The 16918-nt window shown below is 39.6% G+C and overlaps 1 protein-coding gene across 1 annotated transcript in view; it reads left to right on the forward strand.

Annotated features, from left to right (window-relative positions):
- NPSR1 (neuropeptide S receptor 1) overlaps positions 1-9925 on the forward strand; it is a 55707-nt gene extending 45782 nt beyond the window's left edge. The window contains exons 6-9 of the mRNA XM_053936556.1: positions 6533-6609; positions 7294-7383; positions 9482-9662; positions 9769-9925. Of these exons, the coding sequence (XP_053792531.1) occupies positions 6533-6609; positions 7294-7383; positions 9482-9662; positions 9769-9862 (442 nt within the window). The 3' untranslated portion in view covers positions 9863-9925. The remainder of the gene's footprint in view (positions 1-6532; positions 6610-7293; positions 7384-9481; positions 9663-9768) is intronic.
- Positions 9926-16918: the final 6993 nt, after the last annotated feature.

The following is a 16918-nucleotide window of genomic DNA, read 5'->3' on the forward strand; positions in this document are numbered from 1 at the left end:
AAGAGAAAGGCAGTGAAACTGGCATTTCATGAGATCGCCCTGACATGTGAGACATGAATAAAATATCATAAAATTTTTGTGGCTTTAACCTTAAGCAACATTCACACAAGAAGTTTATGGCAGGACAGGAACTAAAACCACTGGTTTTGAGCCAGGGGCAGCGCAGTGTCCATCATGTGCCCAGAAACATTCCTGGTTTCAGTGTTTATTAACACAAATGCTCCTGTGTCCTTGCTAGCAGAAGTCAGATTTTTGACAGGTCCAAAGTGGTGTCTGGCACTGGAAGGAAGGAAGGAAGGGGAGTGGTGCAGGGAAGGATTTGTTTTCTGCTTATTTATTTCTAGTTGTCAGTGACACTATTTTCTTCAGAACAGAGAGGATTGTCTAAAACCACAGAAAAAGAGGATTAGCATTAGGGCAAGGTCAGCAGAGACATTATGAAAAAAATCTATGCAATTTGGAAGGAAATGGCTATTTTTTAGAACACTTTTTTAATCGCAAGCATAAAAGTGAAGGTTGCAACTTCCCAGCTGATGTATCTGTAAAACATCTGGCCACATAACCTGAAGGTGTGACATCTATTTCTTTAAAAATCATTGGCAGTCCAGGAGTTTAAAGCTAATCCACCTGATGTGGCTGCAGCATACAAATACTCTGGTAAGCAGTTTGTGGCTCAAGAACAGCAGGAATGGCTGTTAACACCCCCAGGGACTCGGTTTCTCTGTAAAAGTTTTGTTCCACCCAATATTTTCAGATGCACAGGAGGTTTGATGATAAACAAGATGCTGCTTTGTAAGAGTGAGAGAGAGCACATATGTTCCAGTTGTGTGTTACTCTGACAAGAGATTATTTATAAAATGAAAGGTGTGATTTAATAAATTTAGGAAGGCATTTTTTAAATTTAATGACCTTTAGCCGAAGATGTTATTTAAAAAAGGCCACGACATAAAAATGGAGAGATCTATAAATGTGTAGCTGAAAGGTCAAGGATCAGTAGAAGAAGCCATGAATACATATAAGCCAGAAGCTAAGTCATACACCACACTTTGTGAGGAAGCGAGGCAGGATACATACAGAGAAAAAAAATAAAACCTTTTCTGCAAGAATTCATATTGTTTGCGCAGCTGCTTCATTTTCTCTGCTGAAGCACTCTGATTTAGCTGCATGGCAGGTGTCTGATGCAATGTGGGACACTGGCTGGCAGAGTTAATTCTTAATTAGTTCTGCTGCCTGAATCTGCTGAAAACCTAACCTCTAGAGCAAAGCAGTTCTCTGATGACAGCACTTTTTCTGGTGCTGTTCATCTGAAGTGCATACAAAGGATAAAATCTTACTTTTCAGGTGCAGGACTTAATTCCACACTAGATATGCTGCTTTGGCTGAGCTGTTTTCACTTGTTACTGTTCAGACACCATCATCTTTTAAGCTTCTCTCATCCAGCCCTCAGCTCTCTCTGTAGAGCTGATCTCACATGTTCCTGACAGCCTTCACCTAACTCACAGGAGTTGTGTTATTCATAATGCTGCAGCCCATGGAATGAATTATTTAGCTGATAACCTTATGCTCACCATGGAAAACCCTTCCACTGACAAGCTAAACCCCCAGATGTGGTGTGAGCAGACTCTACAGATTCCAAGCCAAAACATGAACCAGAAGAACACAGCATTCTCTCCTCCTCACCCCCTGCTTTTTATAAAAAATATATATATGGAAAGGTAATTTATGAAGAAAACTGCAACAGCCTGAAAGATCTTAATACTTCTGAGATCTATTCCTACTACTTCTTCACAACTAGAGAATCAGCAATCAGTTATCAAAGAGCTTGTGGTTTTTTCAGCAAGTTTTTTGTTTTTTTTTTTTATCTGATTATAATACCAATGAACAAGACCTGAACAATGAAAAGAAAATTAAAAGCTATGATTGGTGTTTTTAATCCAAGTGTGTGGATATCTTTGAGAGCTGAAAAAAGTGGAGAATATTTGTTCTTTTCATATTAAAGCTTCCCTTATCCCCACTGTCTCAGTGTTGTACAGGAAGAGCCACAGATCCTGAGTCAGGTATTTCTATACAGTACTTAAAAATTTGGCCTGTTCCCTCTTATTTACATTATTCTACCACTTTTTCTGCAGTTGATATTATCAACCTATGAAACCCAAGAAAATTCAAAAAACCTAATTAGGGAACCTGCAGTAATTAGTTCTCTCCTCTTCTGAGACAAGTGTCATCAGCTATAGCCAAAGCCTTTTCTCCTATTCTGAAACACACCAAGCAAAGCTCAAATGGTATCTGTGGTAGTTGAAAACCTCTGGGGCACTGTTGAACAGAGGTTAAATATGGTTCAAATCAAGATTACACACTGCTCTCCAGGAAATATTTGCACCTGGCCCCCTCAGAACCTGTGATGGGGAGACAGAAGAGCTACTGTGTTTCTATTCTGCATTGCTACTCTGTGCCAAATCATAATTATGTTCTGGCACTTGAGTATCCAGAAATTCAGAGATTTTAGCTGTTATTCATGATTGCTAAATATATTTTTTATGTTTTAATATTATAAATATAATATATAGACATTTACCTTATATAATTGCAAACCCATATTAAAAAAAAAAAAAAATTGCTAAAGCTCCTCTTGAAGCACAGAGGAAAAAGATACCCATCTGCTGTTTAAAATCTGAACTCCAAAGACAACATTTGCTTTGGAGCAGCTGAAAAATAATTAGAAGAGAAAAAACCCTCAAAATCAGCTAAAAGGAAAAATATGGAATTAAACCCAAGGCATTGCAAAGAAATAAAAAATAGATTAAATAAAAGGTATTTCTCTGAATTAAATCAAATAAAGGGACTGGAAATGCCATTAATAAAAATACCAAAGGTCATTTTTTGAACTTGATTCAGTGAGGCTATTCTTTTTTGCTTGCAATTTCCATTTCTAAATAAAAATCTTGTGCATATGTACTAATATCTGTCCATCTCTTCACTTATCCATTACATGTGCCTGCAATGTAATTTGTTTGTTTGTTCAGATGAGGTTACTTTTTTCTCTAGACAAATAGCGCTGTAAATTAGCTGCCATAAAACAAAGCAGCCACATCACTTTGCACAAATAAAGTATAAGGAAAAATAGGCAATACTGGATGATAAATAGAAGTAATTAACAGGGAGCTTAAGTGCACTTTTGCCATGGTAAATGCTCATTTTACTAGAAAATACTAAGGCTGTGTGGGACGCCATCATAGTGCAATTATTTCAAAAGAATCTGCATTTAAAGATCAATAACACTTATGATTGTTAATATCAGTACATAGCTTTACCAGAAGACATTTTATTTTCAAAAAAAAAAAGTCTATGAATTAAAAATACAGATGGGGTGCAATTATTCACAGTTGCATTTGTATGACTAACCAAAGTTACGTATTTACATGGATAAAAAATGCTGTAATTACCAATGAGGCATATTGAACACCATTAACTAATAGCAGGCTATGATGAACATGCCTCTTTATCCTTTAGAATTTAGATCAAGCTAAATTGTTTTTGGAGATGCGAAGAATTTAATTTCTGAGATACACCCATAATGTGAGCCATATTTTTGTATTTTCCTTCCACCTCTCGAGATATGCATTTTATCAGGGTTAGAAAAATCACATTTTCAGATCAACAGCATGTCCTTTCTATCCTGTAGTCTTCAAAGCCTGAGCAGCTACTTTTCAGAATGGCTTGGATGAATTTTCCATCCAGGTTTGACTTTTCCACCTTAGTACCTTTTCATTAGTCTCTCACCTACAACCTGGGCTGAAAGATCAGTGTGCTGTGCACTTAGACAGACACAAAGAAGAAGCCTGACAACACCTGGACCTCAAGAGCTGCACATCACATCTCCCAGTGCTTTCAGTGGAGACAAGGGCAAGCAGCGTGCAGCTGTGTTACATGGGTTAAAAGAAGAGCTTTATGGCAAGGTGTACCATGTGCTTTTACGTCTTGGCAGTGAAGGCTGAGCAGTTCAGTGTCCAGAGGAAGGGAACATAAATTAGGATATGGTTGGAATGCTGAAGACTATTTCCAAACACTCTTCTGAATACCAGTTTGTCATCTGTTTCCTGCTAATCTTTGCTCATCTGCCACTTCATTTTCCAAGTGAGAATTTCTTTGAGATTTGACCAACCTCTGCATCCTCCTCCAGCCTCCTTTTACAAGAAAGAAAGGAGCTACAAATGTATTCTGAAAAAAAGCTGATTTTCTCTCATAAGATAAATACTTCTCTTCCATAAGAGCCCTCTTTTTACTTCTGTGGCTTTGAAACACACATGCAGTTGCCTGTTGTGCCTGTTGTGATCCTATGCTTTAGGTAACACATTTCTAGAAAGTCCAGCTTCTCAGCTCCATGTCAACATTGCTGGGGAAAAAAAAAAAAAAAAAGGGGTTAGGCACTACTACGAACTGGAGTCCCAGAGCGATCAAATCGTAAATGAATAACTGTGGCTGGCACAAGAGTTGCTCAGAAGTTTACCTAGCATGTAAACTTTCCTGACACCCACTCTGACCAGTTTTACACCACCTCTGGTTCACTCCTGATAAGGAAGGCTCCACTGGCTTCAGCTACAGAAAAACGAAAGATAAACAGAAGCAAAAACACCAACACAGATCCACTATGTTGGCAGCACTTTATAAGCTACTAGATGAAAACAAGAATTCGATTTTCCTCTGGAGTTCTAAAAATTAAGGATTCAAATTAATCAGTATGTATGATTGATAACATTTCACTCATAGGTGAAATGCCAATGAGAAGACAGATAATGTAACTGTATCTGGCAAAAGACATGCTCCTACAAGACTCTGCTGCCAAGAGGGCAGGAATTCTGGGGTCAAAGGGAAAGCAAGTGAGAAGCCTGGGTTCATAATTCAATCCTTATGGCATTTGGCCAAAAGTAGGGAGTCTTAATATTTTGACTACAGAGTTAGACCCCTTTGTCCTGATGCTTAAGAAACTCTGGACGTTACGTGCTGGACAAAGGAAAATGCATCAGAGAGGACATTGTCTCAATTGCAAATAAAGAGGTCAGGCTAGGAAGAAAATAGAAACAGGACTTTTAAGAGTGAGCTGGTAAGATTTTTGAGATGACAACAATTATCATTATAATACATTGTGATTCATTGGAACAATCAAAGGAGAAATGGTACATGAATTTTCCATCATTGTCTGTAAAAAGTACAAAGAAACTCTCAAGTTTCAAGTGTATGAGCTGTTAAATAAACAGCTCTTGAAAGCCAGGAGATAAAAGGAAAATGTTCAAATCAGCTGGGAGCCAAGCTGGACTTTTGAAGGGATTAAGGAGAGCAAGTTGCAGTCCACGGCAGATGCGAGCAAACCCCTCACTGGGCCAGGACGCTACTGCTCCGCTGCGCAGCCCAGACTGCACCTTGAATTTACAGCTCTCACCTACTGAGCCTGGAAACCAGATGGCTCAAACTTCCACAGACGGGGAAACCTCCAAACCTTCATAGTTTTTTGAGCACAAATTCTGCCTTTGCAAGCATGTCTAGCAATTGAGGGTGAGGTAGGAAAGACTCGTATATCAGTCTGAAAGGACTAATAAGTATAATGCCACTTCTGATAACAAAAATAAGCCACGTAACAGTAAGACACATTTTTGCCTCTATAAAACACCCTGAAATTATGTCCTTCATTACACCTTTTTCACATGAGAACCACTAAGATTTCTAGCCATTAACATCCTCAAGCAGGACATGGGTTTAAACAACACTTCATCTTGAAGGAATTATTTTTATCCATTCTATATTAAATCAGTAGAAGTCTAGATAGGCTATTGCACAGGGAAAGTCCATAACTATCCAAGGTCACTGTATACTAGGGCACTTTCCATCTTTCCTATTGAAAGTATATAAACCTCTCTAAATATGCAAATTGTGGTGGATCTGGTTTTGAATCATCTAGCTCTTCCCATTTATCCTTGATTTCCACCACAGGACCCTGAGACCCAAAACTGAGCACTGCTGTATTTATTTACATTTCTCATGGATCTTGCCCTTATCAGATTCCCTGGGTTGAAATTTTATTCACCAGCTTCTTGACCAAAAAGTAACAACAAAATTGAAGTGTACATACAGTAAAACCAGGTCCCTCACTTGCGTCCCTCATAAGAGCTAGTGTTCCAGGGCTGATACTCAGATGGATTTGGTGTTGGCTGGCTCAAAATCACCAATGAGCTCTTGCCTGAAAGATTTTTGGCCGAATCAGTGCATTCCTCTGAGCCTCAGAACTGACACCCACAAAGCCAGGACAACCGTAAGGACTTCCATGGTGAAAAGTATTCAGATCTCCTTCTGAAATATATTGTGGGAGAGTCATGTCATATTTATTATTATTATTGTCATTTACTATTATTATTCCTATGCAGTCCCACTGCCTTTGTGAACTCCTTACACATAGACAAGTGTATTCTTAGAGCACAAATGACCAGGATGTCTGTTAAATTTATTGTGCCTAATACCAGCAACTTTTCCCCTTCTGCAGCGTCATATACTCAATTGTGATTCGAACCATCTGGATGAAGAGCAAAGCTCAGGCTGTCATCATATCCAGCTGTCCTGGTGAGTCTCGGCTTATCCGTGACTCCAGCTTTGTGATTCAATTCCAGCTGATCCTCACAAATCTGGAAGTGCTTGCACATGAACATGTGATGTTGGGCCCCCATCACTGCAGTGGGAATGAGGTTTCTGTATTTGTTCATTCATAACTCATTTCTACATTATTTACCTTCTTTCCTTTGACACTAAATTCTCTTTAGAGACATAACAGAAACATCTGTGAAAAAATGAATAAAAATTAAAAACTACTTATTCTAGAAGTTAGAATTTCTGTTCCTAGAACTTTGATAATTTCCAGAATAGGTTTTTTCTAGGATATACTCAGCAACACTTTTTCTGTGTCTTCACATATCCTTGCAAGTCTGAATTTTGCTCAAGATCAGAAATTCCTGGCCACAGAAAGCTATAAAATGATCAGAGTATTTTCCATCCCAAGACTACACATGCCTCAATGCTTCGGGGGGACCTACTCTGCTTACTTTTTCCCTCTTTATTTTGGGTGGCTCAAGTTTTGATTGTCCAACTTGAGCAGACTTGCAAGTGTCCAAATTTCAGGAACTACTGAGGTCCTAACTGACACCAGAGAAAGATGAGACTGTGTATTCCTGTCCTGCCTGTCAAGGTACACACTGACAAATCCACACACCTTTCACTATTCTTTCACTAGCTGAACTGTTCTTTTCCCAGGTGGCAAAACTTCCCGTGGCTACACCAGTCGTGGGTTCATATCCAGGGCAAAGGTGAAAGCGATCAAGTACAGCATTGTAATCATCCTTGGTAAGTGAAAAGCCCCAGAGCTGGTAGTTAGGGAGGATGTTGACATTAGGAAGCTGCTTTTCCTCAGCAACCTTTATCATCAGCAGGCAAAGTAGATGGCTTGGTAAAGGAGCTTTACTCAGACACCTTCTGATCTTGTTCTTCCCCGCTTGTTCTTCCCCCTCTTTTCTGGCTGATACGTTTCTATTTTAGGTATCTGACATAACCCTTAAATTAAATTAGATGTGCAGCCCCTGGTGTGCATAAAGAAAGTAAAGAGACAATGTCTAAAAGGAACAAAGGAAGAGGTAATCTCTTTCCTATCCAGACTGCCAAAAGATTTGGCAACTGAGTTGTCTTTTAGGCTTAGAGACACTGTATGGCCTGTGAGCTGCTGAGATGGTGTAAGGAGAGGAGAAAGGTGAGATGTGCAGCAATTGTATTTGATGTCACAGTGGTGTTGCCTGCTGAGATGAAAAGAATGAGCTCTCCTTTCCCAACTGGGCAACAGATGACTTCTCTGTCTCCTAGGGAAATTACATTATTCTGATGCAATTAGGAAGCTGATATTCTATCTCAATAAATAAAGACAGCATTACACAGAGCTTGTGATTAGCTGCCAGAGACATGCAGGAAAGGAACCAAAGCAGTCAACCAAAAGTCTGACAGTCATCCCTTGACACTGAAAAGTTTTTTCCAACACTGTGCAAAATTGAAGAATATTTTGATAACAGCCACTTAAGTAGCTTAGCTGACTGTCTAGTGGCAGCATCTTCAGACGTGAGAGAGGCCAGTGTGATTCGTACTTTTCATTAAGACCAAGAACAGCTTCTCTGTGTCTGAACTTTTCTGTGCGGCAATCAGAGAAAGCTTTTGGCAGACACAACTACTAATGCAAGGCCATCAGATGTTGACAGCTCACATGAATGCTCAAGTATTTCAGCAGACCTTGATAATATTAGGCACCCAGCACTTCTTAATGGGCAAACAGATTGACACCTAACATCCATGGATTTTTTTAAAGCCACTTAAAGTTCTGCATAGTGAGTGCTATGATCCACACTCTGGCACTGTGTATTGCTATTTTGCATATATCCGTGCATAGACACCTCCTGTTTGGTTGTTCTAGAAAACAGGAAGGGAGCTTACCTCTTCCTTGCATTTTTAGTGAGCACTCAGCTAACTGCCAGCAAAGAAATTCTGATTAATGTGACAAGAAAACAGGCACAAGGTTATTCTGCTGTCTCATCTGGGTCAGGATGTGATCATGTGTCTGATTTCACAATTACCTGTATGTTTGCAACCCAGGTACTTATAGCTTAGTTGAGTGAACTGCCTGTCCCAGCATTTCTATGCAAATCCTGAATCAAAAGCCTTTGTGAGAAGAGATGGCATAGAAATTTGTGAGAGACAGATTTATTCCCTATGCCTGCAAATAAAGCCAGATCTATGGCTAATGTTTTTTGCCTGCCACATCTGAACAAAAGCAGAGGCCATGAGCAGTATAGTCCTCTTTTCCTCTCCTCAAATTCACCTCTCAAATGGCAGTACAGGAAATTAGGAGAATCTTCCTGCACACTCCATGTACACAGCATCTCCATCCAGCATGCCAAGTGACATGTTGGTTTGCCATAATGCAGTGTGAAAGAGTGTCATTTCTTGCTCCTGGGTGTCTAAGAACCTTATTTTAATAGGTGGCTGTGACAGGCAGTGCTGTCACAGAGCAGCACTTTGGCTGTGTGTACATTTAGATTGGCTGCTCACTCTGGGGACCATTAAAAGAGCACTTCACTATAACTGATGACGCTGTAACTGGCTACCTATTTACCCTTTATGTGTTGTGTAGTGTTCAGAAGTGTCTCAATATGTCTAGAGGGAGCACTCCAAACACTTACAGAAACACACGTAATATATTTTATAGGCATTAAAATAAAAATAAAGACAAATAAAAGCACAATCTAATAACTATTCTCTTAAATAAGATCCTGAATGGGGAGAAGGGTTTTTTTTGCATGAACAAATATTATGTTATGACAGCTGCTCCATGAGTGTGTAATTACCTCCCTAAATTGCTAAACTATCCAATGTCAAGCTCTTCTTCTCTCTGTCTTGTCTGCAGCATTTATTCTCTGCTGGAGCCCTTACTTTCTTTTTGATATCCTGGACAACTTCAACATACTCCCTGAGACCAAAGAGCGCTTCTACGCATCTGTGATTATTCAGAACCTGCCAGCCTTGAACAGTGCTGTCAACCCCCTCATCTACTGCTTCTTCAGCAACAGCCTCTGCCCCCCTTCTGAGTATTGCTCCTTTACTGTCACTCTGACTCTATGATTAACTATTTTTGACTCCTTTAATTCTGACTTTTTTTTTTTTTTTTTTTTTTTTTTTTTTTTTTTTTTGTAGGGAAAGAAGAACTCAAAGGCTGGGGGGGACTTTCCGGGAAAGGAGCAATGGAGGGCAGGAGATGCAGGTCCTGTCAAAACCAGAATACATCTAGCACAGACAATGTTCTGCAAAGCCACACTGGCACCTGTACAGAGGAAAACAGAGGTCCCCACAAGCCCTGTGCACTGTGAAGTGGATGGACACTGACTGGCAAGAGCCTGCACCTTGTGCTCTTGTGCACCTTATAGCACATGTGTTTTGGGTGGGCACTGCAGCCTCATCAATTGCACACTGCCAGTGCCAAGCTCAGTATGAGGGGTTTGCATGCCTCTGTTGTGAGGCTTCATCTTGACCCTCTGTTTAAAGCAAGCTGTAATCTATGTGCTCAAAACATAAAAAATAATTGTAAATGATGTTTAGTCAGAGTCTTCTCTATTTTTCAGGAGTCAATAAAAGCCATCTACTGCACCATCTGGCTCTTATAACTGATAAAGTGTTTACAAGCAATTACAGAGCAAGGACTCCAGCTAAAATGAAAACACAGGCACTTTTCCAATGAGAAAACACCATTGTCACTCTATGTAATTATATCTGGGTTTCATACAGAAGCAGTTACAAAGTCATAGCCAGAGAAGACAGGAATGGATGGCTGGGATACTGCCTGCCACATCACCTCACCCAGCTTCTCAACTGACACCAGCAGCACTGTCCCTGTATCTCTTCCTCCCCTTCCAGTGTGATATTTCCCTGTTGTCCTACCTTGGCACATCAGTGGCACCCCAGTGTTCCAGCAGGACTCTCACATGACACATCTGGACAGCCATTTATTTCTGGGCTACTGAATGGTTCACAAGCCCTTCCCAGAAGCCATGGTGCACCCCATGCAGATCCTACCACACTTCTGTGGCAAAGGCCCTGAGCAGCCTCTTCAGGATCCTATGGGGAGCTGCCATGCAGGGCACTTAGCCAGTGCAGATCTTTCTCACCACCCACATGCCAGCATTTCCCTATCCTGTACCACTGTAAATCATCCCTGTCACTTAAATCATGCAGGGAGCCACACACATCTTTGCACAAACTCAGAGCTGGAAAAAGACCCAAGCAAAACCACAAAACTTGAATTAAATTTAGAAAAAAATAATCTGTTGATGGTTCAGTCTTGTGAACTCATTGTAGATTTCACAGAGGACCAATGGTCACGCAGAACCTTGCTGCTGAGTGCCCAAGCACCTGGGCATCCCCTTTCCCCAGCCCTCTGGGCATCTCCCCACCACACTATTCTCAAATGTAAGGAAAAATTTCTCATGCAGGTGTGGGGAGGTGGGGGGGTGATATTAACTACAATGTTCATTTTACTACAAGGCAGCTTGAAGTGTTTGTATTAAAAATGCACTCTAACCAGCTGTATGGCAACTGAGTTTGTTTCCTCCCAGTGAAAAAATTATTCTTACTTAAGTGGACTCAGTTTAAAAAGGGGTTTTTATTATTATGATCTTTTGCAATGAGTTTGTTCCCTGTAAAGCAAGAACTGAATAAAATTTATTTATAATTGCCTATATTACAAAAATACATTTTCCTAAGTAGGAGACATATAAAATCATGGGGCTTTATGTTCTCAGGAAAATAAATAAGGTATCTCTTTTTATTACCATGAAGTTCTGTTATTTAGATTCTATGTCTAAATTTTGCTACTGCTTAATTAAAACTATGAATCTGCAGCAGCCTTTACCGCAGCGACCTTGGATAGGCTGTATATAAGAACAAGACAATATTTTCTTCCCATGGGCATGTAATAACTTTCCTAAAATTGGACTGTTTTTTTAAGCTTCATAGATTGTAGATTTTAGCTTTTTCATCTAATAAATGTACGCTCACTACCTACTTTTGAACAATTAATGGAGTTTTTAGACTTAATACCTGGAAATCAGATAACATTTCTGAGCAGTACTTTGATTTGCAAATTTAGTATGACTCAATCCCACCAAAATTTACATAATGTTCACTGGGGTCACCACATGAATTATCCCATCCATCTAAATTAGGAATATGAATGAGTTAATGTAGGACTCTGGACTGAAATAAAGTCGTTATCCACTTATTTTCAAAGAAACAGCTTTTTGTTTCATTCATTATTGTACTATATACCATTTACAAGTTGTTCTTATCATTTTTCCTCTGGATATGATTGTGATGCCTTTCCTCATAGGATTCTCATATGCAGAAATGGGCTCATAGTGCTGTTGTCTGCATCCCTTCCAAGTGCTTAAATATAGAAATAAATAATTAATTTTATTTTCTACACTGCTTTCTTACTGTGCAAAATATGGTATTTTATTACCTTTTTCTATTCTCCACATCTTCTGTTGTAAAGCTGAGTTTTTCCATTAGTCTGGAAAACACTCGTACGGTCCTCCTTTGTCTCTGGGGAGAGAGATTTAGGCAATTTCATCTGTCTCCAGTAGGTTTCTTATTCCTTGTCTGCAACTCGCTCCACATCTGTTGAACAGTTAGTTGCTTAAAGGTGCCAAGAGTTGCTCCGACAGACCCCACACGTAGGAGGAGGCAGCAAAAGTCAGTGTCGAGGTCTGATTGCCCAGAGAGGGGGACTGAACACAACAAAAAAAGGGCACCCAGCTGGCTTGTCCATGACAGCCCAGGAGGACCTCTGGTTTTCAACAGCTTTAATGGAGGTATCTGTGAGATCCTTCTTACATTCCCACAGTGAACAGAAGTATTCATATGCATGACTGCTAGCACATGAAGCCTTGTATAATGATGAAGTCCTGTTTGACTGTAGATTCCTGAGCAGCATGAAAAATCAGATATTCATCTCTCAGATGAATAGCAGAGGACTAGGATACTTTCCAAATTAACACTAATCCAAGAAAACAGGTATGCTTTCAGTGCAAGTTTCAAATAAAATCTGAATGAGAAAGCTATTTAATTCTCTTTTGGATATTTTTGATGTAATTTAAAGTTCAGATCTCTTGGACCAGATTTCCATCTCTTGCTAAAACTGTAAAGTGTCTTTCAGTTTGGTTTTACCTCAGAAATTTCTGTCTTCTTTTTTTGTTTTTACTTTAAAATCCAATGCAAGGCAGCAAAATTCAACATTGCCCATTGTGACCATTGAAGAACATCAAAGCAAAACTTTACCTAGAAAAACGTTTCACCCTCCTGCACACTGCCAACCCAGTGCTTAGAGGTGCAGACATTATCAGTCCAAGAAAAGAAAAATGTAGCCATTACTTTGTGTTTGTAGGTTTGGGGCTCTTTTTGAAAGATTTTTTTCATGGGAAAATAATTACCATTTTGAGATGACATAGGATGATTTGACTTCCACAGAGTAACAAAAAAAAAAAAATTATTCTTACACATCTTCTATTTTTGTGAGGCATAAATTAATGAAGGTGCATACTCTACAAGTTACCAAAGCATTTAAATATTAATTGTTTTAATGGGAATCAAGCACATGTCATTATGGAAGTATGCTTTTGGAGTATAAGGTATTGCAAGCACCAGACCCCTCCTAACAGCAGTCTCTAAAGACACGAAAGCAGAAGTAAAAACAAGTCTAATACTTATTTTAGTTCAAGCCCTGACATTTGAATAACAGAAATCTTTATGTCTATTCAGATTCCATATTTTTTTTTCACAATACAAGATGCAGGAAATCAAGAAAATCCTCTCTCAAACCATGGGGCCCTATGAAAAACAAAAGAAAAATAACCCAGCTGAACCCCATACAACACTGGCAAAGAATTTCCCAAGATATGAGCACTTTGGGGTAACTGTGAGCCACGATAATTGAGAATAGTTTCTTGGCTCTCTTTACAATGAATATGCTTGTTGATGAGAGGCCTCAAAATCAGTGTCCTTTCAGAAGTCCTAATTCTCTGTTTGTGCAGATATGTTTCAAACAAGAACACAGAAGGCATCACGCTACCTGCCACTTCACTTTACCCTTCATGAGGACTGCATGTACTTTTCATAAACACTTGATGGAAAAAGAACAATGAAAGAAAGAAATTGCAGAAAGCTCACACACACACAAAAATAACTGCATACATATATGCTGTGAGCACAAGTGCCTTTTGTCATCAAGAGAGGAATCATTCCACAAATAAAAATAAACAGGTATAGAAGCTATCTGTGTGTACCTTCCAACATAGAGCCTTGGTGCTTACAGAAGAAGGGATTTTACTTTATTCATCAACCTTGAGAAATGTGATTAATTTGTGGAGTAAATGCAATATTTAGTGAAAGGTAAAATATGCTTCATTTTCTTTAGCAAACTAATTTATTTTACACAGTGTTTAATTTAGATAAGCATTATAGCTGAATGGCTCATTAGATAATCTTTTGTCATTTTTGATGGCTTCTTATTCTGAGTATGCATAAAATATGGGGGTAGAGAGTTAGGTATACAACTTATGCATGAATTTACAAATAGATTTCGCTGATTCCTCAGGGTGATTTGGTTACAGTGGTACATAATTAGAATCTTAGCTGTTGATTTAGTCTGAAGCAAGGCAAATGAAAATGGGTTGAAATTCAGCAACTTTAATAAACTCAGTAAAAATGAACAGAGTCTGAGGCATCACATAGAAAGATGACCCAAATGATGGCTTCAGGACCCAGACAGCAGAAATGTGGTAAGTACAACACTATGTTAACAAATATGAGAAATTCTGTTGTAAATTGTGAACTCTTCAGCTGGAAATGTCTGAAGAGAAGAAAGCATTGAGCATCCTCAGCCAGAGGATGTCTGGTTCCTGACACCACCACAGCCAGTGAGGTCAGGGGGGCTAATATGATCTCCACAGGTACCTGGTGAAGCATTTGTCAGAAGATCTCTAAGATTGTATGAGTGTCACTGTTGCTCTCTGATGAGACCACTCGGTGTTAAACAAGAGAAAGAGGGAACATGGAAAATAACAATCTCAGCTTTTGGTTTGTTGAGGCTGGTAAAATGGAAAGCTGAAAAGGGGTATTTCTGGTGCCTGTTAAGACAATAATGTCAGTGGGGAAAGGAGGAAAAAGAAAAAAACTACTTAAAAACATATGTCTGCAACAAACCCTGCCCTCTGGAATAGTCCCACTATGAATAGATTTGAATCAATTTATCTAATGAAATGATCAGCCTACCCAGACCTTGATGAATGGGTTGGAAACAAGCTTTTGAGTTATAAGAGAGCCCTTCTAGTTTCTGCTATGGCTGTTTATTGAGATCTAAATCCGCAGCAAGGCAAGGCAAGGCAAGATAAAGCTTTCTCTACAAGCTTTTCAAGGGGACCAGGAGTTGTTCCTCTCATTTTGGATCTTGCTAATGGCCATGTCTCTCTAACAGTGCAGTGAGGAGACCTAATATGAATAGCATCAAAGGGAACTTCTATTTGGAGAGATAATATCCTCTTAAGTCTAGCTGAGAGAGCACTGGAAAAGCCAATGAACTTTCAGGCATGACCATGCTCTCCCCATTGCTGCCCTGCCAACTCACATCACAGATTTCAGGAAAGTACAAGGTAGCATCTAGCCTTTTTGACTGTGTTCAGGCTTTCAGGCTGTGATCAATACTGAAGAGAGCAGAGTTATACAAGCAGTGCTCTTTGAAGCTCAATCCTCTGTCCTCTTTGCCCAAGACACTCACACTCTTCTCACATGACAACCTTGTGCTGGAGCAGCGGCCCACAGCTGCACTGGTGGCTTGCAAACAACCTGGATCCACTCACTACTGTCCGTGTTCCCACTCTACTACCTTCACATGTGCTCATGGTTTTACAAAGAAGTGACTAAAAGCCTGTAATTGATTAAGTTATGTATGGAGTGACAGCAGAACAGCCTCCTGGGCAGGAAAGACTAATGCCAACGGGAAAAATTCTTGTAACGATAAATTGATAAAGTGTCCTTAACTTAAAGGATTTGGGTCCCTTAAATGCTTTACACAGAAAATTAAAGATAAGTCAGACTCCCTTGGTCGTGCTAAAAGCTAAAAGGCACTTCACATAGCTTTTAGGGAGTGAAAGGAGACTTTAAAGCAATCAAGTAGCAAAATATCACCAAGTCTCATTTGGACCTCCTGGCTTAATCTTCTCCTTGGGAGGATTATTCCAAGAGAGCTTTTTAAAACCTAAACAGGGGAAGTACAGATTTGTATATATGTAATGTAGGTGGAAGAAGCATGCTCAGTTTTAATATGGTACCAAAATAGCAATTTAAAGGTGACTCAGCATTATGGTGTTTATGAGATGCTGTGGGTGTCAGATAGCTCATAGTAGAAAGTCAAATGTCATCAAACACTTGGCAATTCCCAGAACATTCCCCAAAGAATGGGCTGGTAATGTGGGACAAGGTGTAGGGACATCTGGAGATAGTTTTTGTCAATCAAGTTCTTGTAGCAAATTATTATTATATTATTATTTTTGCATGCAGAGAACATTTTCTGAATCAAATGGTAAAGAGAGGCACTTCAGCATCACCATGGCCTTGGCTACAGGGTTAAGCAACATCCTTAAGCAAGGTCTTCACGTAGCTTCTCAGATCCAAAATCCCCAGGGCTAGAAATAAAAAGACATTTCCTGAATTCCACTCCCCCATGGTGTCCAGCTTCCACTCTGTGGTATTAAACTCCTCAGACTCATCTCATGACTTCCCATTCTAGGGAGAAGACCCTCACAGAGGAGCACCCTGGAGCTGTGTTGCTATTTAAGCCCAGCTGGCAACTAAACACTACACAGCTGCTTGCTACTCCCCTGCCACAAAAACTTGTAGGCTAACAACAGCTCAATATTTGAAACAAAGTAAAATAAAATAATAACAGTAGTAAATTGAAAAAGAGAGAGAGGAAGAGAGGATGCCCAAGAAAAACAAGGGATGCACAATAGAGTTGATCACCATGTGCTGACCAATGTCAAAAACCATCCCCACCACCAGTAATCCTGCCCAGTTTAAATACTGGGCATGATATTTTATGGTACAGAGCATCTCTTTGGCCAGCTGGGGTCAGCTGCCCTGGCCATGCTCCCTCCTAGCTTCTTGTGCACCTGCTCAGTGGTCAAGCATGAGACACTGAGAAGTCTCAGGGTAAGCACTGCTCCTCAACAGCCAAAACATCAGTATGTTATCAACATTATTCTCATACTAAATCCAAACCACATCACTCTACCAG

Source organism: Vidua chalybeata, chromosome 1 (genome assembly GCF_026979565.1).
Source record: "Vidua chalybeata isolate OUT-0048 chromosome 1, bVidCha1 merged haplotype, whole genome shotgun sequence".
Taxonomy (NCBI): domain Eukaryota; kingdom Metazoa; phylum Chordata; class Aves; order Passeriformes; family Viduidae; genus Vidua; species Vidua chalybeata.